Source organism: Podarcis muralis, chromosome 11, assembly GCF_964188315.1.
Source record: "Podarcis muralis chromosome 11, rPodMur119.hap1.1, whole genome shotgun sequence".
Lineage (NCBI taxonomy): Eukaryota > Metazoa > Chordata > Lepidosauria > Squamata > Lacertidae > Podarcis > Podarcis muralis.
In genome coordinates, this window is record NC_135665.1 from 37,077,389 (window position 1) to 37,102,597 (window position 25,209).

General features: G+C 43.2%; 1 protein-coding gene across 10 annotated transcripts in view; it reads left to right on the top strand.

The window, feature by feature from the left end:
* Nucleotides 1-25,209, top strand: part of ARHGEF28 (Rho guanine nucleotide exchange factor 28) — a 135,218-nt gene that overhangs the window by 100,493 nt on the left and 9,516 nt on the right. For all 10 annotated transcript variants that reach the window (XM_028748496.2, XM_028748499.2, XM_028748500.2 and 7 more), the window contains 9 exons: nt 30-208; nt 1,679-1,767; nt 2,410-2,592; nt 3,369-3,500; nt 4,856-4,941; nt 6,031-6,069; nt 6,168-6,215; nt 8,479-8,961; nt 10,279-10,579. In XM_028748496.2, the coding sequence (XP_028604329.2) occupies nt 30-208; nt 1,679-1,767; nt 2,410-2,592; nt 3,369-3,500; nt 4,856-4,941; nt 6,031-6,069; nt 6,168-6,215; nt 8,479-8,961; nt 10,279-10,579 (1,540 nt within the window). The remainder of the gene's footprint in view (nt 1-29; nt 209-1,678; nt 1,768-2,409; nt 2,593-3,368; nt 3,501-4,855; nt 4,942-6,030; nt 6,070-6,167; nt 6,216-8,478; nt 8,962-10,278; nt 10,580-25,209) is intronic.

Genomic DNA, 25,209 nt, shown 5'->3' on the forward strand with positions numbered 1-25,209 from the left:
ATAAATACTTTGTGGTTCCTTCTGTGTAGGACCAGAAACCTGCAGTTATAGCCCTCCAGAAACTTATTGTCAGAGAAGTAGCCAATGAGGAGAGAGGGATGTTCCTGATTAGTGCCTCGTCTACTGGGCCTGAGATGTATGAAATTCATACCAGTTCCAAAGAGGAACGCAGTCATTGGATGAGGCAGGTTCAAGAGGCAGTGGAAAGGTACAGGCAGACCCTTTCTGCATTGCTTTTTTAAACATTTGTTTGTTTATTTATTTATTTATTTATTTACTTGAGTGTAAATCATGTCTAGAAATGCTGGCTCAGATCTGATTTTGGTTTGGCAGATTCTCTTTTATTGACGTGATTTTCTTAAGGAGACATATGCAGGTAGCATGGGAGCTCATTAAGCTGTAGTTACCAGTGGTAGAAAATACCGGTACATAGCTGTTAAGGTTGCTGTCAGGGGTTCAGGAGCAGAGGGACAGGAAAGGGAGGAATTAGAGACCGAGGGAGAGGAATCCGAGGGAGAGGTCAGCGATGATAGCCGCCCGAGGTCTCTAAGTCTCTCCAGCGAATCGGAGGATTCACAGAAAGGGGCTCCCGTGGTCAGAGCTAGGGGGTTGCCAGAGGGAACACCACAGGAAGGAGGGGCCAGAGGGGACTCAGAAAGCAGCAGTTGGAAATCGGGACCAGCTTCCCCACCGGAGAGCAGTAAGGGGGAGGAGTCCCAAGCATCGGCAGCAGGCAGCTTTCCGTCAGCGGAAGGACATGAGTCAGGGTTAGCCACGCCTGCATCAGAGAGCGAGGAAACGGTCAAAAGGAAGGTCAGAGGCAGCGCGCGCGCGCCAAGTTCAAATGTGCAAGAGGGTGGCGCAATGAGCAGCCCGGAGAGGGAGCCAGGTCCCAAAGCCCGCCGAAGAGAGGGGGAAGAGTCCGAGGGGTCCGCCTCCGAGGCGTCCAGGAAGGAAGGCACCCCGGGGGGTAGTAGGACCCAGAGGCGGAAGGAGAAACGAAGAAGGTGGAGTAAGGCTAGAGTCTTAAACTGGTGTACAGGGGGCGGAGACTCAGACGAGGCTTCGCTGGTCTAGGGTCTAGACGTAGAGACGCACGCTAGGGCTTGAAAATGGAAACTAAACTTCAATAAAGACTTTTGTACAGTTCTACTGGCTAGCGTTGGTCCTCTGTGAGCTGGGACCGGGAGGCAGTCTCTGACAGTTGCGATCCTGAGCATGCTTAAGAGCTAGTAAATTCCATTGAATACAGTAGAACTTGCTTCCAAGTAAACATTCATAGGATTGTCCTGCAAGCTTATTTGCTTCATATTGTGCTTCGTTAAAAAAAAATGAATCAGTTGTCACATTTCACTTCACTTCACTTTTAATTTATATACTGCCTTTCTATATTACTATACACAAGGCGGTTCACAGCAACAAAATAATCTGATCCAATACATTTTCTCTGAGGTTATTCTTCTAAACATGTCAAGACCAGGAATAGCCATTGTGGAATGACACAAATTGAGATTTTGCATATACTCTTAAGTGCAAAATGGGAGTTTGTCTGCATATGTTTTGCTTCTTGTGCTGCGTGTGTGTCTGCACGCACACACACTTCTATTTATACATTAATTGCTTGAGAGGGAAAGAGAGAGAGAGTTGGCTGTATTCTCTTCATTTACATTTCACCCAGTTGTCCAGAGGAAGAAGGAAAAATGAGCGAATCTGATGAGGACCGAAGAATAGCTGAAGCCAGAGCAGCCAAAATTCAAAAATGTCAAGGTATGGTATTTGCCCTAGTTCTCTTGAAATAAAATGGCTTTAAAAAAATAAAATACCTGGTGTAAAGAACGCCCATCTACCTTGAGCACGAGGCATGCCTCCGACATTCACACCTGTGTCTGCCGCCACCCCTCCGTTCACCCTGACTTCTGAGTAATAGGAGCTGCCAATGGTTGTGGGGCACCTTTCAGCATTCCAGCAGTGGGGAACCTCTGGCTTGTGGGCAGTTGACAACCAAGACCCTTTAGTCTACCTTCACAGAACTCTTTCACAAGCCCCTGTCGCCACATGGGAGCCATTTCTTCATGGTAAGATACCACATGACAACTAGGTGAGGTTGCACCACTGAGAAATGGCTGTGGCTCTGTGGGAAGGTATTCTGACGTAGATGTACAATCACTCCGGCAACAACCATGCCTCTTTAGTGTTCTGGGCTTAGCATACTAGTGTGATGCAGCTGTTGAAAAGCAACGTTATAATGATAATTTGCTGAAGTAGACAAAAAACGGAGCAGTCAGAAATCAGTTTCATGTTACAGAAGCCAGATGGGGTCCCCCCTCCCAATAGTGATTCCAGCATACAGAGTAGTAAGCAATAACGGTGGTGGTTGTTGGCCTAATGCATGGATTTGTATCTTGGCAGTAATTTTGAGTAACCAGGACCAACAGATCTGTAGCTACTTAGAGGATAAGCTGAATATCTATGCAAAGCTTGGAGACATGAGTGGCTTTGAAGATGTCCATGTAGAACCACACCTGCTGATAAAACCTGACTCCGGAGAAACACCCCAAGTGGCCTCACTCCTGGCAGCTGCTCTCAAGGAAGGTAAGGTTTCATCCACGGGCATCCCACTCTTCCCTATGGGCATGTCCTCTCCTTTGTCGCTTGTCACACTTTTCCACATGTCTCTTGTAAAATCACCGCATTCAGTGACTACTGTGTGGCTGGTCACTATAGTACAACAGCTCCTATTAAGCTGTGGCTCAAAGTACCAGTTATGTGAATCCAAACCTGGGGAGCCAGCATCAAAGTCCAAAAAAGATCTCTCTCTTCGTTACCCTTTCTTAATATGCACCTCTTGAAAGTATGGGAGAAAGACCTGATACACCTCTGGTGTTCTAGACCCAGGCTGTAAAAGACGGTTGGCTAAACTGTGGCCGTCTAGATGTTATCAAACTACAGTTCCTGACATCCGTAACCATTCACCATGCTGGCTTGGACTGATGGTAGTTGAACAACATCTGGAGAGCACCAGCTGTTTTAGGTAAAAGGTTCAGGAGAACAGCCTTCTTGCTAAATCTGTCACATCATCAAATTTCTACAGTGAGTTTTCTGATTCATTACTCAGTTCGTTCACTTCAGATTTTAAAAAGACATGCTTATAAGCTGCTCATTAGAAAGTCGATACACCAATAAAGGTTAAGGAATGCAATGTAAAAATAACTTTAAATGATTCCAATAGTCACTCATAGTTATTTCACATGGAGAAGAAGAAATAGTTCATAATTGATATAAGGGAAACATGCATTCACCAGCATTAATTGGGGGGGGGGGTACCCTAAATTATTGCCTGAAAGCCTAAACTAACTTTCTTTCTACAGCGGAAAACCTCCATGCGGCTGTAAGATTATCACAGATGAATGAAACAGACCTCTCAACAGAAGAGAGTACTGAAGAATCGAGCATGACAGAACGTCTTGGTGAAGCTGAAGACTGCGAATCTTTCACTGATTGTTAGTAAGCACTAATACCTTTTAATTGTCCCAGTGCTAAATATACCATGCTTATTTCTTTAATCCTTTTGAAACTGTAATGCAAAACAGGACCAGCAAAGAAAAGTGCTTCATATTCTGTATACTTACTTGGGGCCAGTTCATCCAATAAGAGGAATCTCCACATAGGAGTCATTTGTGGAAATACATTTTCAGGACTGTCTTGTAAATCAGTGGCAAATTTATATTGCTTTTAAAATATTTTCTCTTGTTCTGTGTTGCAACTTCACTAAATAATCTGATGTGTAGTGTGCGACTTTCTGATTTGCTTGAGAGACATTACTCAGATATTTAAAACTATCCCTTTAAAATGTTCATGGCAATTTATTTTAATACCTTCTATTTACATTTATTTTTTAAAGGACAGATATTCTTATGTATGTTACAGTTTACAGGATGGGGCCAGTTCCGCCAGTTCTATATTGTGGGCTGCAGCTGTCCTAGTAATGTCTGCTAGGCCTCTAAACACTTGATGTGGTAGTCTCCAATTCAAGCACAAGCTCCCATGATTTATAGAGAGTGGTGCTGTAGGAGTCATGAATCTGTTTACAATCCTACATACAAACTACAAGCACACTTTGATAAATCATGTAGGTACGGATGCCTCAGTAGTCTGCATAGTTCTTTGCCCTGTCCTCCACCCTTGAAAAACAAAAGTAAAATTATGCAAAAACAAACATAAAGATTTGCGTATCTTTTATTAATTTGCATACTTTATGCACATCACAAAATTCCTGTTTGCACAGAATTACCGTATCAGTTTTTTTTTTTAAAAAAGCAACCAAAAATCAAGAGAGCTTGCTCAGTCCTCAGTTGCCTCTATCATAATAATAATAATAATAATAATAATAATAATAATAACAACAACAACAATAATTCAAACTTTTATTTATATCCCGCCCTCCCCGGCCGAAGTCAGGCTCAGGGCGGCTAACATCAAATATATAACATTAGTATAAAATCAAACAATAATTAAATTACCTCCTAAAAACAGGTCAAAATCAAATTAAAGTCTATTTGGATGGCTTTAATAGATCATCTATCTATTATCTAATTTGGTTTTAAAATGTAAAATACTATTGATTTTTGAAGATAGTGCAGAGAGACAAATAGAAAGCTGAAAATGCAGGTATCACAACTGGGATATTAGAACTTAAGGAAATGAATTGGAGAAGTGGAACAAAAAAGGAAAAAAGGAGGAAGATAGAACAGTGCAGGGGAAGAACTAGGAATAATTTATGCTGAATGGTTACATGTGTTATACACTTAATTTTGTACATCTGACTCCTGTCTTTTCCTGATGGTTTAATCGTTAGATACAGAACTGAAGGGGGATAGAGAGCCTTGTGATTCAGATGTCAATGATGCAAACAGCTTCACAGAAGCTCACATGCTGGATCAGGTAGGCTACTTGATGAACATTCTGTCAAAGCCACGCACACGGTGTTTCTGTTCAGGAATATCAAGGCGCCAAATCTGATACACGCAGTGCCCAGTCCTTTCCCCCTGGTTATCACCTTCTACCCTAGGGGTGGCAAAGCATTTTCAGCCCAATGGCCACACTCCCCTCCAGGCAAATTCCAGGGGTCACATGCCAGCGGCGTGCAGAGCCAGAGGCAAAAGTGGGAAGAGCAATACGTGTTTGCGCATGAGGCTCTTCTTTTCCACATTCACCCATTCCTTTCCATGCTCTGTCAAGGCAGCAGAGAGGCCTTGTCACAGTTCCAGGTTAGTTAAGCCAGGCAAATATATGCACGGAGGGTGTGAAACAGGGCTGATGGGGGGGGGGGCGTTTGGCAGGGGGCAGCTTGGGAAGGTGGGGGAATCCCAAGGGCCAGATAGAGCAGCCTGGAGGGCCTGAGTCCCCCCCCCGCATACTATTTCCACCTTCTCCAGACCCCATACTTCACCTTGCCACAGCACTTTCATCACCTGAGCATTTCAAATAGGCAACCACCTTAAACAATCCTTAAACCCACTTACTTCTTTTGTACCGAGAATGCATGATTAATTTTGTAGCACACCATTTCTAGCACACTCCATTGCTTAAAAAAACACCCCACAACCCCCTGACATTTGCAAAATGCAAGTATTTAGACATTGTAAGAGACTTACCAGAAGGTGGCAGTCTAGGTCTACTACAAAAGAAAAAGCTAAAGTCCAGGAAAGAATCGGAATACCATAGTTTAAAACTACTGCTAGAGGACAAGAATCCCAAGACTACATTAAATGTAGCTAAATTCTGTGCGTCTGCAATCAATCGCAGGAAGCAAGTGGTATCCCATAATGTCCAAACCCCTAAATGTTAATTACAGGGGGCACGCTAACAATTAATTTTAATTTTTATATTTAAATCCTTGTTATATTCATATTGTCCCTTGTATTTCTGATATTTTTTATGATCTGTGATATTGTGTGTGTTGACGCTGGTTTGTGACCGTATTAATAAATTCATTCAAAAGAAAAAGCTAACCTCATTGTATGTTTGTAGGAAGGAGGCAAGCATTTTGCTGCTTCTGCGCAAACTGAGGTGAGTTGCTTCCATTACAAAATCTACTAGTATTGTTTGCCTTGGAACTTACTGTATTTTGTAAACAACAACAACAAACATTTCTTTTCTTTCTTTAGATTGTACAGACTATCCAGAATTTAACCCGCCTCTTGTACAGCATCCAGGTATTGACTTAATTGTATGTTTGTTGCCCACAACTACTATCTGTTTTTGAGAATTAGAATGAAACAAATATTTTGGCAGAAATCTGTCTGTTTATAACACCACCTTCTCTGGATTTTATCCTGGTCCTGGAAAGTATGGGCCTGATCCCATCCTCGCTGTGCAGGGCCCAGCAAATGAAGGTACAGAGCTGTGCAATGCCCCTTGCTAACTAGGCAGGGGAAAGAGTAGCTCATGTGTAGGCTACTGCCGGATGTCCTGCTGGCCGGAGCAGAGGGCATCCCATTGCCATTCCGTTTCCCCCGCTTGCTTCTGCTTTGGTGTAGCTGTTGGAAGTAGTGTGACCAGATGCAAGAGCACACCTGTATCTTTTAAGAGTTGTGCGGAAGAGAGAATTACAGCAGGAGCAGTTTGCAAATGAGCTGCACTTGCTGCAATTCCCTCCTCTACACAGCTATTAAAGGTGCAAGAGTCCTCAGGGCCGGCCCAACTGTGAGGCAAATTGGGATGATTTTCAGGGGCCCAGAGATGCTTCACATTGGTGACAGCCTTCTCTGCCACCCACACAAGGCTTCTACTGGGCTATCCTCCACTCTGCCTCCACCCTTCTAGAAAAAAAATGTCAAGATGTTTTTGTTTCATTTCAATTTGGGTATTAATTTAAAGTTACTTGTATGCTTCCTTCTGGCAACTCCTGCAGCCGAGCTGGAGCCAAACATATTGCTCTGCTTTCTTGTGGACCACATCAGCAAGACTGAGAGGGGAGTCTTTGTCATCTGGGCAGTCCAGGGCCTCCATGCACACTGCCCAAGCTTTCGCCCCAGGGAGCTCACAATGTAGCAGTTTGACTTCAGCCCCTGGAGGCGCACTCCATTGTCTCTTGAGACAGACGGATGCCAGCCAACTGAAGTCACCACTTCCACCACACTTCTCAGTGTCTGTCTTTACTCTTACATAAATCTCACAAAGGAGTGTCTGGTGAAGAGGGGGCACCACAGCACACCTCTTCTGTGAAGAAGAGTTTGGATTTGATATCCCGCCTTTCACTCCCCTTCAGGAGTCTCAAAGCGGCTAACATTCTCCTTTCCCTTCCTCCCCCACAACAAACACTCTGTGAGGTGAGTGGGGCTGAGAGGCTTCAAAGAAGTGTTACTGGCCCAAGGTCACCCAGCAGCTGCATGTGGAGGAGCGGAGACGCGAACCCGGTTCCCCAGATTACGAGACTACCGCTCTTAACCACTACACCACACTGGCTCTCACTACCAGAAGCAGCATCGCTGCCATGTATGGGGTGTGTGTGCAAGGTGATGGGGAGGTTGGTGCTACGTGTGCACACTGGCAGAAGCCTAGTTTGGCCCTGTGGATGTGCCTGCACAGTGTTGACCTCCCTGCCACCTCACCTCACCTTCCCTCTCCTCTCCAGTTAAGCAGCCGTGACACCACAGCCGGGAGGTGTCTTCCTCCCACACCTGAGCTTGCAGGGCATATATCCATTTGATAGCTATATCATTGTCCCAGCTCCCCTTGGAAGAGGCACACAAACTCAGAGGCTGATTCTTTCTCCAAGTTTTAATGTTCAAATTAGTACAATACATTTGCAAATCAAAGGCGCAGCCAGCAATACATATCTCTATACACAACAACATAGCAGGTGAGATGGATTTTCAGGTGAAGACACTGATCCAACAATGATATGCCCAGTTGTAAAGGAACGAGGTGGGCACAATTTAGCCAGAAAGCAGTTCTGTTTCTTAGCAAGCAACCTGACTCGCTTGAAGGCTGGACCATCTGTTCATACCTCTTGATGTCTGTGGGATGTAGGTGGTGGGAGAGGTGTCCCTGCCTTCTGAGAGGTGGAGGGGTCAATCACAACTTCCTTCTTTGGACAGACGGGGATAGACTCTGCATCTGACTCCAAAGGTGGGGAAGGTGGAGCAGCAGGCACAGTGGGAGCTTCAGAGCCAGACCCTAACATATGTACAGAGGGATGTAGGGCCTCGGTGACTGATGGAGTGTAAGAACAGGTTGAGGGAAATTCACTCCCATTTGGATCCTCCCCAGAATCAACAGTATCAAGTGCCCCTGGATCAGGCAGTGACCTCCCAAGCTCTCTGGAGCCTTTCCTAGGGTCCCCACCCCCAGCTGTGGTCAACCAATGACGTTAATTGCACCTGTCCACTGGGAGTAAGGTTTTAAATGATGTCCCTTCCATTTGCACCTCAAGTCTAATGGAAACTGATGCTATGTTTGTCTTTTGGGGAAAAGGCAGCCGTAACCATTCAGGACAGTCACATTGAGATCCATAAGCTGCTCCTGCAGGAACAGGAAAGGTCCAGCTGGAGTCCCAGTTTCCGTAGCACCTCCCTCCCGGAGCAAGAAAAGCACCGGACCTTCAAACCCAAAGAGGAACTTGCGAATATCCAGAAGCTGCAGCATCAGTTCCAGCAAGAGCAGCAGCGCTGGCACCGCGAGTGTGAGCAGCGGCAGCAAGAACACGAGGCGAGAGAGACCTGCTTGCTGGAGAAGGAGAAAGAGTGCCTGAACCGAGAGGAGCTGCTTTGCAAAAACCAGGGAGAGCTGGATGTCCAGCTGCAGGATTACCAGCAGAACCTGGAGAGGCTGAGGGAGAGCCAGAGGATGGTGGGGAAGGAGAGGGACACAGTCAGGCTGCAGCAGAAGATCTTGCGCCACTGGAAGCACAGCCGCCAGAGCAGTCTGCCTGCAGTGATCTCCCCAGGGAACAATGAGGTAGGCAGCATCTTCTCCAGAAGAACATTACTTGGGCTATCTAGCACTTTCCCTAGTTGCCTGGTGCACATTAGCTTAGGGATCAGCACCAAAGCCCTTTGAGGGAGGACAGTTTCATTGTCCCTGCATTGCAGAGGGGATGCTGAGGCTGAGAGAGAGCCGTGTGCCTCCAAACCAACCTAGCAAGTGGTTGAGGTGAGGTGTGAACAGGGACTTGTCCTCTCTCAGCTCATTCTCTCCACTACTGCATTTGACCCACTTACTGTATCTTGTTTAGGGCAGTCTTGGCCAACCCGGTGTCCTCCTGATATTTTTGGAGCCAAATGCAGGCTGAGGCTGATGGATATTGTTGTCCAAAACATCTGGGGGGCACCAGGTTGGTGAAGGCTAGTTTATGTCATGATCCACCCTGTGAAATTTAGTAAATAAATAAAGTAGTGAAACAGGAAATCACAAAAGGATATTGGGGAAGTACTAATGGCTGAGATGACTGATTCGAGGCCAAGGCCTTTTTTGCAACATCCCTACATCTATGCAAGTGTGGCGTTCGTACGGAGCCCCTGGTAGTCTCACGGACCATCGACCCGTACACCACCAATCTGCCACCAACCAGGTCCTCCCCGGTAAAATCACTTCAGTCTCAGTCAGGTTCTCATGGTAATAAAGAAGAGTGTATTTTATTTCAGACACAAACAAACTTTTACGGCATTCCAAACGTTGTTACTCTTTACTTTCTTAGTCTTATTTTCCTCTCTCTATCTCTTCTACCTCCCCTCACTCAAGAACCCACTGCCCTGTCTCTCTATTTCCAACTGCCTGCCAACTGCTTCTCCAGCTGCCTTTCCCAACCAGCCAACCCACTAAAACCAACAACTCTAACAAACCTCGGGCTAAGCCTTTTATACACATGCAGGCTCCGCCTCCAGCTTTCCTATTGGTCTACATTTTTAACCCTTTCTTTTCCCCCGTACAGACAGGCTCTAAACGAACAGGCAAATACCACAGCAAGTATGCGTAGTACCATTCTGACAGGCCTTGCTGTTTAGAGAAGAGAGGGTGATGGGGAGCAACCAGAGAACAATCCTAAACATGAAAATGGAGAAGTAGGCTTCCCAAGGGCATAGGTTATATTTTCTCTTGCATCATGTAAGCTTTGCTTCTCTAATTCTCTTCCTGGAAGCAGATGGATAAGACTGGTTTTTCTTACGAATCTTTGCTCTTGGGGGAAGCTGGTTGATGATACCAAGGAGTGTATCGTCAGAGGATAGGATAGAGCTTTGAGTTGCTTAGATTTCCCTTTTTATTTTCTTTGCACAGATCATGGGGCACATCCAGTCGGACTGTTTTTGTGGTGAGAATTCAGTCTTCCTAAATGAAGCCATAGTACAGATGTCATTAAACCGCCTCAACAGATCGAACTCATCTCTAGCTTACCAGGACAGTGTGCGTGACGTGAACCTGCCAAATTCAGATTTAACAAGGACTCTTGAAAACCAGGGCAAGCTCAACATGGACATTTCTTCCCAGCAAGCATTCATGGGTGATCCCTCAAAATCCAGCAGACTCTGCCATCATACTCCCTCCTTCAGCGCAGGTCACACAGATGCTTGTAACAATTGTAAGTGATCATTTAATTAGCTATATCTGGTGAGTGAAATTAGGCAAAAAGCCGTATTCCAAATGTTCTGTGGTCTGGTGCAGATTGGAAAATCCTGAGACTCCCTACTTAACCTACTTAGGTTGAGCTTCTGCCTATTATGGCTGCTGAGAGAAGCATGAACTCAGGACTCCTTTCACCCAAAGTGAGAAATATACTAAGGACCAGCACTTGAAGGTCTCTGTAGGGCAGTCCTTGGCCCCTGGATTCAGAGGGTGGGTGGGGTGGGTGTAGCAATGTAATTGAATAGCAGGCTGTTTTGAAAGTATGAGGTTGTAGCTGTGTGTAGGGCAGCGTTTCATATGAACGTCAAACTCCCATCAAATTTAAGAAGTATCTGGTTGCTGTTTGTGGATAAAAGGGAGAAAACAGTTCGATATGCATAAGAAGAATTCGGACTGTGACTGTGGAGTGCTTAAAGAAAAGTAAATTAGTTGTTGTTTTTGGTACAGAAACTTTACGAAGGGCCTTGGGGCAAGTTCCTACAACTGCAAAGTGGAATACTAGATATTACACGCTTTGCTGAAAAGGCATGTCAGTCAACTTAAGAGCAGGACAGAAAATGAGTGAAAGGAGATTACATTCATGCTAGGCTAATCATTGTCTTCTCTTGTGCAGATAAATTAACAACCAATTTGGATAATTAGAAGAAGGAAGGAAACGAAAACTTATATCAATGTGCCTTGAAAACAGAATAAGTTCAGTTCAATTGACATGTCTGGCTGGATGCTCAGTGCGGTAACCAGATTTTTAGCCAAGACATGGGCTGAAAATGAATCACATGCATAGTTAAAAACATAATGGAAATCGGTACTTTTAGATTGCCAAATGAACAGCTTTAACATTTATTGGTATTCAGCATCTTGCTATGGTGTTTGAACTGAAAGCTTAAGAGAGAGAGTTTATTGTGAAGTATGGGTTTTATAAATGCTTTATGGAAATATTTATGTAGTATAAACTGGATTTTCAGAATTACATAAACACAGCGTTGCAATGCCTAAGGAGCTCTCCATGTGTTGGTCGTGCAGCTTTCTGAAGCTGAGTTGAGTTCTGCAATGCTGAAAGGAGATGGAAGCTATTTGAATAGGGCTACCCTTAACAGAAGAATTCACACAGAATTCATACATTTTGTTTCGAAAAACTGAATAAAGCAATTTAGGCTGAAAGAGAGCTCTGTCCCCATGTAGGCATCTTTTCAAACAGGACATCTAATTCATTGTAGACTTCCTTTAAAAAATGTATGCTACTAAATCCATGTATAGCAGAGTATCTCCCAGTATCCCGTAACATGCTTTTTCATTTCTGGGATTGTGCAATGTGTCCTCTGCTGCATTTTTCCTGTATCTTCCAGCGCTGCTGCCTTAGAACAACAGGAAATGGGGGAAAGGATTCTTGCAAGGGAAATGGACAAGGTTGCGCCCAGAAACTTTGCAAGCCATAGGATTGTGGTTACGCCGGCAGTTCTGTTGTTGGGGTGGCATGTAGCTGCTGTGGCAAACCAAACTGTACAAGCCAGTTGTGCATTGCTGCACAGCTAATGTTAACATGATCCCACCTTTTCCAGCCAATGTGGTGCAGCTTGAAGCAGCTTTCCTCAATCCAAGTACTCTCCAGATATTTTGGACTACATCAACCCAGACCATTTGCCATGCTTTCTGGGGCTTATGCATATTTTAGTCCAAAACATCTGGAGTTGTACCCAACAAAGTTGTCCCCATTAGCACCAGGATATCTGCCTACACAATGGAGCATCCTCTTGTCTCCTTGCACCCCCGTAATCTGTTTTAGGGGATACCAAGAGCAGATTGGGAAATATATGAAGACAGCAGGGAGACAGCTCCACTGCACAGGCAGAATTCCTTACACTGACAGGACAACTTTGTTTTATGCAGCCCCTGGCAGTATGTCTTTCTGTCTATGCATTTAATTGAACAGTACTAAAATTTGCAGGTAAACGTGCTGTCTAAGGAGCAGGTGTTCGTGCTGCACATACACAGAGCATTGCGGAAGTATCTCTGTATTATTTATTGGTGATGGTAAATCTGAGCCACGTCTCAGACCTCAGAATACAATGTTTCATGTTCAGCTGTAATAAAGCATCAATTGCAGGATTTTTAGTGGAAACGAATCGGGGGAAACATCTCTTGGGGAATAACATCCCTGTTTGTTTAAGACAGATGGCAAATTGAATTAAATCATATGTCATTTCAGTCCCAATGTGCAGAAACATTATAGTCACATGCACTGGGAATATTTCAAGCAGCAAAACTATTTCTATAGGGTGTTAATTTGTAGTGGGTCCTGCTTTTCATGCTAATCCTCATTAAAAATCCTTCCTTTAGTCATTCAGGTTAGCCTCAGTGGATGAAGCAATATTATGCAGCTTTTATCATTATGGTACTGAACGACATATTAGCTGCATAGACTTGGCTTATGTAAATAGAGGATTTCCTGTGCAATTTTAACCTTCCATTTTCTAAAGACTTTTAAAACATTATTTTTTTAAAAAAAAACAACTAAGAAAGAAAGTTAAACTAGTATCTTGTTTCTCTTGGAGGGAAAGGGGCTGAATGATCATATTGTGGTTTTTGAAATGCTTTCTGGCCTCTTTACCATAGCAGCCCATTAGGTGTTTGCAAAATGTATGACTTATTGATGTGGTATGAACTATTAACTTTTTTTAAAAAAAAACAGCACAATGAGACAAAGCTGCCTCAAGTGCATTTGCAACAGCAGTTTCAATGATGTCAGTATTTCAGAGGGAATCATTAATTGCCCTTTAGGCTGAAGAGACAAAGGTAACCCTATATTTTAATGTATTACAACCATGTACATTTGTTAAGATCACATATAGAAGAGCCATGTGGGCGTGCATAGAAATTATTCATTTCCCCTCAGATTTTCTTACATTGCAGATTTTAGTCTACATATTTTAAAAATCACACAGAAAAATAAGAATCATGTGATTCCCTTCCTTTCACACTTCTGGGTTTTATTAAATTATGGGTGAATCGATTGGCATCCTTGATATATCTGATTGTATTATAACCTTCAACAAAAAATAACACAAACAAGATGAAGGATTTTATTCTGTGATTATTTCAGAACTGTTCTTTGTCACAGAACTAATAAAACTAGGCTGTGGCATGATCTACTTAATCAGCTGTGTTTTGTGAAAGGTTCACAGCACAGGAAAGAGGCATGCATAGTTCTAGATAATTTACTAAAGAACGCCCCCCCCAAAAAAAATCCTAGGTTAACTTTACACAGCAAATTCTCTAATCTTGACGACTAGTTCCTGAGCATGTAAATTGAGAGTACAGTGGTACCTTGGTTTACAAACTTAATCCGTTCCAGAAGTCTGTTCTTAACCAAAGTGTTCTTAAACCAAGAAAGTAATGCAAAATGGATTAATCCGTTCCAGACTTTTAAAAAGAACCCCATAAACAGCAATTTAACATGAATTTTGCTAATGAGACCATTGATCCATAAAATGAAAGCAATAATCAATGTACTGTACTATAAAATAAATAAAACAGTATTGTAGATGATAAAAATGAAAATTAAACTTTTTCTTACCTGCACTGATGATAGTGGGGTGCTTTTATCCATTTCCGCAGTCACACAATCAATCAATCAGTAGCTGAACTGGGATCCACACAGATTCTCCCCCCCCCCCCCCCCGATGCAGGAAATGCTCCTTTGAGCGCGTGCCTCCCGCAGCAGCATGGGGGGGGGAGTTGCGCGCCCGCAAACCAGCTGCTTTGTGGGTGCACAGCTTCCCTCCCTTGCAGCTATGGGAAACGCCGTGATGACCCCCTTCTGCGCTGCCAGACAATGAAAGTGTGGCACTCAAAACAGAAGTGCACCCCCAAACGGAGTACGTTCGGATTCCCAAAAAAGTTCGCTAACCAGAACTTTCTTCCAGTTTTGAAGTGTTCATGTTCCAAATAGTTCATGAACTAGGTTGTTTGTAGACTGAGGTACCACTGTAGATACATCAGGGTAGATATGAAAGTTCTTTGGCATTGCATCTGTGTGGTAGACCATCACTTAAATTTCCAAGCGCGTATGTGCAAAATAGCCCTTATTGGACAGTGCCATAGGTAAAGCTGTACTTTTTTTTGTAATATGAAAGTTACATAACTCAAGGGTGTGATTACCATAATTTCTTCGGTTTTTAAGGTTAAACTTGCTGCACTGTTTTGAATATAACGGACAGACAATCCCCGGTGTCCTGTGTTGCTGGGCAATTGCTCCACTTATTTCATCTTTCCTGAGTCCCTTATACAAAGTGTTATGAAGTGTCGGTCGGCACTGAGGTCTCTAGTCCAATTCTAAATAATGAATACCTTCTGAGCCTACAGAATATGCCTGCTGGGTTTCATTGATAATGCCAGTGAAAGTTATTGCACCTTACAAAAGTGGCTCTGAATATTCCCAGCACTGGGATTTCAATTGCTGTTTTTCTTGCGTGTAAACTCAAAATAGAAATTGAGTGGTATTTGTATGTAGGTGGTTGGCCCTAGGCCCTAGATGACCAATTGCCTGAGAACCTCTATTACGTAACTGTTGAAAACAATGGGTGAAATATTGAGCGTGGTTTTTTTGCCATGTCTTCAATAAAATTTGATAAGGACTCAGTTTGCCGGTTGGCCTGTTCTAGATCTTTCTGGATCTTCTTTAACCACCCGATTGCCATTTTGTCTTTTAGTTAATTGTTTTAAACATAAAAAGCTTCATGATCAGTGAAAATAAGACTCATCTTATGGGAAAGCTAGAGAGAATGCCGGAAGCAAGGTGTAAAAATACAAATTGTTGGGATAGAAATATATGGTGGAAACTGGTTTCTCAGATATTACACCTTTTAATGGGAGTAGTATCCATAGGTTTCTTTTAATAGTTTATCAAAGTTTTATGCACACTTCATAATGAACTTTAGAACTTGGAACAGATATACGGTGAATAAATAATTCATCCTAATGGCTGGGGAAACCCTTTGTGGACTATGAAATTTTAGAAAATAGCAAGTAGGCACAATATAATAATAAAACCATGATACTTAGTCACAAAATGTACTTAGCTCGTTTTTTAAAAAATGCCATTCAGTTTCAATTATTTATGTTAGTATTTTAGGATATTCCAGGAAACGTCCTATTGTTTTCAGTATACAATAAGGAACTTGGGTGCAATCCTGTTGACTTCAGTGCATTTTACTATTTGGCTGGAGTCCTGAACAACCTTATTTTACGACAGCCACACTGACCTCAATAACCCACTCTGGAGTTGAGGGTTCCCATCATTAAACTTAGAACACTTTTTATTGTCACTTCTGAGAAAGTTGTACTATTGCTGACATTTGGAGTATGTATGTGTGTCTTAACATTTATGAGTTACTTCTATACTCGGAGAAACCCAACATAATTTTTCACTAAAATAATAAAATCCATATAAAAACATAAAAAACAGGAGCAGGACAAACAAACGTGCCATAAAAAATGGTACAAAATACCTAAAAATGGCTGGCTACAAAAAGACTCAGTGTTAAACAGCTAGCCATTCAATAAATAAGTAGTGAAAACAGTAGTGAAAAATTAGCATTCGTAAAACCTGGACCAATATCGGTAGCAACCATATCGCAACCTTGACCTGAAATCTTCCCTGGGTTGCTCCTGCTGGCCTTTGACTGCTGGAGTAATTGGAGACTCATGGAGATACTGGAATAATGGGATTTTGGTGCAAGCCAGCAATTCTGCATTTGCACAAACTTTGGGCTCTATCAAATATTAGTTCTGCAAAGAGTATTGAAATCAGCTTCATTAATTTTAGTGGGTCTACTTTGAGTAGAACTTAGTTAGAGGTAACCCAGTGTGATTAAATCCTTTTAAACATGTAACCATTGGACTCAAACCCATAGGGAATGCAGGGTTTCTGATCATGGCGAGATTTCTAGATGGTCTTGGCCAAATGCCCCCTTCATGTCTTCCAGCTCAGTGCCAGGAAGGTAGTGGTAGAGCAGACAGGGATGTTGTTGGGTCATCACATGTGTCTCCTCATGGCCCGTACTTGTTTTAGGATTTCCTCTTCAGATATAATGATAGAAGGCTAGAGGACTTATGCATATTGTTGGGAGAAACTATGATCTAAGGGTTATGTGTTACCATGGCAGTGATTTAGGTTCTACTACTGAGAAATAAAACCCAATTCTTTTCAGCTGCGCCAATTCCAGGCATGGACAGCTCTGCCATAAGTTGAGATACAGGGCAGCATGAACAATGTCTGTGGCTGCAGAGTTAGTCAACAGTTGTGATTTCAGATCAGGGGGTCAAGTTCTCTGTCTTCTTTATTTTTTCTGCTTTAATGCACAGGCTCAGAAAAGCTTATGTGCTGGGTATTGCGATCAGCAGGGCATCCCATGGCATGGAAAGCCATCCCCGCACCCTGTGATAAATGTATAGAGATACATTAAAAGATTCCGCAATTCCTTCCTTTATTATTACTGTTATCCCTTATTGAGGCCCAGCTGTGTTTAATGAGCTGGAAATGAAGCAAGCCAATAAAACATGTGTTCATTGTTAGAAGAATAGCAATTGGACCATGTGCATGCGTGTGATTGCACAGCCAAAACTTCAAAGCTTAACATAAAGGCCGTTTAATGGAGGGGGTCATACTTAATGAATTTGGGGAAGCAGGAAAAAGCCAGCTGGTGGGCAGTGTCCCATATGAAGGTGAGGCCAAAGGTGAGTCACGTCACAGCAGAGCAGGGTTTCAAGGAACACTTAAATTGCTCTTGCTGGTCTTCATTGTGCGGATGAAACACACATTTTCTTTAAAACCCTATTTCCAAATTCCCCGAAGAGCCGTTTGTAATCTGCGCATTGCGGAAAGATTGGTTTGGGCCTAGGCTCTGGTAAATTTCTCTTTAACAATAGCTATGGGGTTTAATTGCAGGTCACCTCCAAATGTTAGTGGCATCAAAATCCACAGCAAGCATTGCATGGGAAACAGTGAGCTTCAAAGATTACAGACTTACACAGTGGATTTTTTCTTTCTTTTCAAGGATCTTCTCTAGATCCTATAGAAAACATGCAACATTTGCATCTGGAATGCTGTCCAAATTCCATGCTCCCTAATCATCAAGTCACTCCACACTGTGCTATGACTGTGTCCTTCCATTCCAAGAAGTTATAATTTATTTTCATTCATTTTTGTTTGATTAATGCACTCCCCCTTTCTAGCACACAGACGCACCTCTCCTCTCTCACCCACTGCAACCAGCCTGCCATAACTGTCCTGCAAGTAGTGGCAAAAAAGCAAAGGTGAAAACATGTTTATCATTCCAACATGCTTTGGACCTTACTGGCCCCTTTTCAGGACAATTCAGGAAATAAAGATTTGACATTTAGATGTGCTGCCTTTTCTTTTCTCACGCTACCTTAGGACGGCCTTTCCCCCAAAGCTTTTAGCTTGTATTTCTAACCCCTTTTCTGGGATTCCCATTTTTAGCTGATTTTTGTTCTAGCTGCAGCAAGGCTCTCACCTGCCTCGCTCGCTTTTGTACGATTGTTAAGTTACTGAATCAGGATGGGGGCTGTTGTCATGGTAACGGCAAGAGGCAAGTTGCTTCCAATGCTCCGCAGAAATAATGGTCCCTACACAGCCTTAGGGCCAAACTGCATGTTGCGGGAGACATGGAATGACTTGAAAATTACACACCTGTTTGCACTTTCTCCCCTCTCTCCTGTAATGTGTGGTTTCCCTCCCCCCTCCCCCCCCGGCTCTTGCCCGTGATGTGATATCTTCACGCTGTGCATTTCCCAGGCCCTGCGCAACATCATTAGCTGCTGATGCTGCCAGAGGGCTTGACAGCGTGATGGGTAAGCGAAGCCACATTTGTTAGGTAAAGAGAGTAGAACGTGACACAGGGAGGCTGTCACCTTGGGATTGCATACGGGTTACAAGCGTGTATGCTGAATGCACATAAGGAGAATGAGATGGTGCCCCTATTCCTAAGACTGATCAGCACAACCTCCACAACTGAGAACTCTGCCAAAAGCAGAATTCCTTGATTGTGCTTACTGTATGGATGTCTGTTGCCCTTACGCAAATTATGCTGGATGCATTTAGGCTGGGAGCAGGACCAGTAGATCAGTGCTGCTTCCATATGCATGTTTGCAGTGCAGTGTAACATATGCGCATGACCAGTGATGTTTTTCTAGAAAAAGAGGAGCTGGAGCTCAGCATGAACGACTCCCTTGTTCTCTTAGAATGGCAATGGTGACCACCTGAGTGGTCCTGGAACTGAGTTCCAGCTGAAAAACACACACACTGTGCGTGACCCTAGTGTCTACTCCAATGTGCTGTTTGGCTGTTAGGTATAATAAGAGTTCCTAATGCAATATGGCCAGCAGAGGGAGAAAAACGTTCTGTCACTCACACGAGGCTAGAAGCCGACTGTGGAGGAGATGAAATGGGAGATGGGTTTTCAGGAATGCAGTGGGAATGGCAAGAGTTGGATGCATTATTACTCACTTATTAACAATTTCTCGTTAAAAAAGAGCTTCATCTCCAGATGAGAAGCCACAGCTTGAAAAAAAACAACACAAAACTATCCAGCAATGTTCAGTTGCGTGATTAAAACAACAAGTTAACAGAGATTTGAAACCACATCAAAAGCCAATATTCCTTTATAAACAGTGATATTTTAATAGTTTCTTTAAAAACATTCCATCTGTTTAGCAGTGAAAGATTAAAAAGGCAGATCATTGCCAGGCTTCCAGCCAGTGGGAGCCCATTTATTTTTGTGCCAGCCAAAGACTTGGTCCAGAGACCTAGTTTTCTAAATAAATGGGAAGTAAAAAAGAAAGTAGCCATGATGCTTTTTTCAAAAGCATGCAATAAAACAGGGTCAAGCATGTCAGTCTTTGAATTCCACATGGGTTATATCACTAAAGGCTACAGGTGGGGAGGGATCACTGAATGTGATCAGAGACTGAATGTGTCTCTGTAGCAATTAAATTCCATGCACATAGAAAACTAGTACAGTGGTACCTCAGGTTACATACGCTTCAGGTTACAGACGCTTCAGGTTACAGACTCCGCTAACCCAGAAATAGTACCTCGGGTTAAGAACTTTGCTTCAGGATGAGAACAGATATTGTACAGCGGCTGCGCAGCGGCGGCAGCGGGAGGCCCCATTAGCTAAAGTGGTGCTTCAGTTTAAGAACAGTTTCAGGTTAAGAACAGACCTCCAGAACGAATTAAGTTCTTAACCTGAGGTACCACTGTATAAGCAAAATGTTTAAATCATTCTAATCATAGAATTATAGAGTTGTTGAGTTGGAAGTGACCCTGATCTAGTCCAACCCCTTCAATACAGGAATATGCAGCTGTCCTACACAGGGATCGAACCTGAAACCTTGCCGTTATCAGCACCAAGCTGCAGAAACATTATTAGCAGCATTAGTAAAAATGACGTATCTGACAATAAAGTTAGGGCAAGGTGCACCTTTTTAAGAAGGCCATTCCACAGATGCAGAGCCACCACCGAAAAGGCTCATCCACATGACCCCATACTATGCATCTCATTAAATACAGTGACTGCCAGGAGAGTTTCCTCCACTGATCTTAATGCACAGGAAGGTTGACTCAGAGGAAGGCATTATCTCAGATACAGTACTTTGAACCCAAGCTAGTTTTTGTGTGAAGGAGCATTCAGTCATGGGATCCCAATGGAACAGACCTGGCAGAAGTCTTTCACCTCAGTGAGCACTAGACCCAAATAGTGCTGCATAAGGATGGGCAAATCTTAACAATTCCATACGTGTTTTGCAAGCAGTTTCCCCTAATATAAATGCATCTGTGTCTGTTATTTTCACCACAAATAGCTGCATTTTTACACACACTTTCCCCTAATTATGTACCCTTTGTACATTTCTTTGATGGGAGGAACTGCATTGCAAAATTGGAAGTGTAAATATTGAAATATAGTTATGATTCAGTTCCAGCATACTTTCAGGAAGTGAAAATCAGGTACAGTGGTACCTCAGGTTAAGTACTTAATTCGTTCCGGATGTCTGTACTTAACCTGAAACTGTTCTTAACCTGAAGCACCACTTTAGCTAATGGGGCCTCCTGCTGCCGCCGCGCCGCCGGAGCCCGATTTCTGTTCTCATCCTGAAGCAAAGTTCTTAACCTGAAGCACTATTTCTGTGTTAGCGGAGTCTGTAACCTGAAGCGTATGTAACCTGAAGCGTATGTAACCTGAGGTACCACTGTATTTCAATTGGTGGTGGAGAGGAATCAACCATATTTCTCCCTCATCTCTAGTGGTGCCATTAGCTAATTTTAGAATGGGGATCTTCTGGGGAACTCTTTAGATGGCAATGTACTTCACTTCACAAGGTGCTTAGCCAGCCCTGCTGCGTTTGGGGGCCCCCTTGCTCATTTTGGTGAATGGACCCCAGATTTATTTCCCAAACTGTTGCCCTGATTGACAGCACTACTGTGTCCAAGTAAGAGAAGAAATCTCTTCTTGCATGTTCCAGGGTGATGGAGCCCCTGGGAGGAAGTCTGCATCTGACCTCCATGCATCCATCCAGTTGAAGGTGAGAACCAACTCTATATGTGCCATTTGGAACCTTGATTTTATCAAGAGTTTCCACTAATGCCCACAGAGTATTCACATACATACCTGTATGCATGTGGAGTCCATTCTTACCTCTGGCTGATCATGATAAGGTTTGGTGGAGACACTGGGTACGTTCCTCTTCCCATTCCACGTTCTCAGTCAACCTGGGCTTTGAAAGGAAGAAAATGGCATATACCGTATTTTTCCGTGTATAAGACCCCCACCCCCATGTATAAGACGCCTCCTATTTTGGGGGGCCCAGATTTAAGAAAATGGGGGGGGGGAAAAATAATTTTTGACATTATTTTTTAGGGGGGAAAGCTAGTCTTATACACGGAAAAATACGGTAATTGTTAATGTGTAGTTAGTGACAAGGCCTCTTGCACAGGAAGGCATCTCTCCCTTATGAGATTTGCCCCTCGCCATGAATGTTAAAATTAGGAAGTAGCAATAAGGCTTGTGCAAACCACGGTACCAGTGACATGTGGGAAGAGCCATATGTACAGTGGAGATGTTTATTTTCTTCTCTACACAGATACCCCCTTCCCTTTCTTAGTACAGTTTTGGAAGATGCTATTTAAACTCTCCCAAGTTTCAAATACAGCTTCTGATAAGTTGGGTGGGGGGGAAGCATAAAGTTGATGCTGTCAACTTATGGCTGCCTGGTGGTAGTAATGCTCGGATGGTATTGAAGTAAGCGACAGCTGAGACATTTTAAGCTTCTTGCAACTCCGCCTGTCGAGCTGATGGGTGTGCTGTTGAGCTGGAAGGAGATCTCAGCAGTCTCAAAGTCATAATGAGCTGCTGGACGGAGGAAGACAAATTAAGAGTGAAATCTAAAAGTAAATTGAGAAATATTAAAACATGCACACATATAAGTTTCAGATGCACTTAAGCAGCCCAACATCCCCCTCTCATTAACTGTCATATTCTTAGCTTTATGACATTTATAGCCTTACCTTGCTTGGAGTGTTCATGGAGCTTATAAGCTCTTTCACCAGCAGCAACCACCTTATAGGTGATGCTCAACATCCTCCCAGATGCACCTCTCGGACTGAATGCACAGCCTCCAAGGCCAGTGCAGCTTTTGAGGGGTGTTCCTCCAGCACCCTGTGCAATGTCACAATGGATCCTGGGATGCACCTCTCAGTTTGTGTATACTGCAATGCTATCCCAGGACCTTTTGCCGCCCAGATGCACTTTAGAAAAGCTTGCTATACCATTCAGCCACCAATTTTTGCCTTCTTCCCTCCTAAAGCTTCAACCATGCCCACATTTACCTGGTAGTATTATCCGGAAAAATAATCTCTCAAAGGACCTGTTGATGGCATTTTACCATTGTGCTGTTGAGAGTGTATTAACTTACGGTCTGTGTGTGTGGTTTGGGAGCTGCACGGTCAGGGGAAAACACAATGCTGTCCAGGGTTGTAAAGACTGCATAGAGAATAATTGGGTGCACTCGTCCCACCTTGGATCATATCTATGCTTCCAGGTGTCACAAGTAAGCTGCAGAGATAGTGCAGGATAGTGCGCACCCCAGAAATGATCTCTTTCAGCTTCTGCCTTCTGGAAGAAGGTACAGGGTTATAAAGACTAGGACTAGCCGCCTGTGAAACAGTTTCTATCCAAATGCGATTTTGGCTTTAAACGCAGTGTAAGGTAGTCTCTATGGGAGTATATTGTATTTAATTATGGGGTATCAGAGTTTCTAGGGGGCTAACCGGGCTGGGATAGCTGGGATAGCTGGGATAGCAGGCTTGTTGGGTTTTTGAATGTCTGATGTAGATTTTTTCAATTTCGTTGTTCTGTATGGGACAATGACAATAAAGATTATCGTATCATAGTAAGTTCCATTGAACTCAGCGGGACTTACTTCTGAGCAGACCTACATAGGATTGCTCTGCACACACACACATGCACCCCCCCCCTCTTAACCTGCTTGAAGTGGGAAGAACCACTAGGTTGGAACAGGGAAGTAAGGAAGGAGAAAGGGGAAAAGATAAGTTATCTTAAAATTAATAATGAAAATTTGACTACAAGATTCTGGCACCTTTTTCTACAAACGTTGGCATTAGTATAAGCATTAGCTAGCTGGGCTGAGCCCATAACATGACATGAGGGTTTTTTTTCAACCTTCATAGGCTATACTAAAATACAGAACTGGAAAGAATTGCTTTCAAGCTTTGTATAGCTCTTTCTGTTAGGCTGTTGGGGGCACTGTTGAGCTAGATGAGATGTGACAATTTCCATTTCTATAATGCAACAAAATAATAAGGTAGTCTACAGCAGATTGGGGAAAAATTAAAATCCAATCTAAATGTAACTTTGGAAGCGATGAAATAAAACCACAAGCAGTTTTGCAGCTAGTTAGATGAGCTTAGGGAAGATGGCATTAACAGCTAGTTTTTTTTAAAAAAGGGCAAGGTAGCCTTTTCTGACTTTGAGTCCTATTGTAACAAGATTTGGCAATGGGGAAAAATATATTGTTCATTCCTAACAGAGGATGTAAGCAAAGTGCATGCAATCCCAACCATGTTTACTCAGGACAAAGTCCCATTGAGTTCAATGAGATTTTACTCCTTACTAAGTGTGCTTAGGATTGCAATCTAAAGCTAGCAAGCACATTGTTCGTACTGAAAAAAATATCTCAGCTATTGTACTCAAGGTTTATAACAATCCTTTAAAAAACCAACCAGCCAACCAAGCAGTGAATGCATAGGGGAAGCTAGCTTGGCCTATCGTAGCCCCATATGTAGGCTGTGACTGCTGTACCTGGACATATCCCTGATTAATTTCACAGTTCTTCCTTAGCCATGTTCAAGCGTTTGCCTGAACATGCAAAACACGAAGCTGCTAGCATGAGGAACAGGGACACATATACAAGCCCAGCCCACAACATCCTTGAGCACACTAGCACCTCTTCAGACCTTTGTGCAATTAGCGTGAAAGCATGAAAAGGGTGTTTAATAAGCATGTTCCACTGAACACACTTGGAAACTCTCTCCATGATCAGAAACCCCAATAAGCCAAGGTTAGAATAGACTAGAATAGAATAGAATCATAGAGTTGGAATAGACCACAAGGGCCATCGAGTCCAACCCCCTGCCAAGCAGGAAACACCATCAGAGCACTCCTGACATATGGTTGTCAAGCCTCTGCTTAAAGACCTCCAAAGAAGGAGACTCCACCACACTCCTTGGCAGCAAATTCCACTGTCGAACAGCTCTTACTGTCAGGAAGTTCTTCCTAATGTTTAGGTGGAATCTTCTTTCTTGTAGGTTCCCACACGCAAATGAATTTCTCAGTGGGTTTGAACAAATTTTTAAAAACCTTTGCACTAATCACAGACAGATATCAAGAGCAGCTGTTGATCCCAGGGAAGTTATGGGCAAGGCTTATATATGCACACCCCTGCCCATGTGAACTGTACCATCTCTACCATCTCTGTGCCATCTCACATATAGAACCTTGCACACATAGACCACATCTCTGAACCTTCCAGCACAGGAGTAAACAATGTGTTGTCCTCCTGGTTTTATTGCACTACAGCTCCCATAATTCCTGGCTATTGGTCCTGCTAGTTCATGCTGATGAGAGCTGTAGTCTGGAAAAACATCTGGAAGACACAAATTGGTTATTCTTCTAGAACTTCTGACAGGAATGAAGGTCCCCCTCCTTCTTCTTTAAGGTCATGATGGACTAGAACACAAGAAGAATGGCTTTTTCTTTAGAGCCAATCCCACTAGATTGGAGGTAGCAGCTCAGGCAGAAGGTTATGAATGCCATTATATGAGCGGTAGCCAATGTGGTGTCCTCAAGGACTACATCTCCTATCAGACCCAGCCAGTATGGTCAATAGTTGGGGTGGTGGGACTTGTAGCCCAACAACAGCTGGAACGTGTTGACTACTACTGCGTTATATCATAACAAAGATGTTTATGAATTCTTGCTGGGAAGGTGC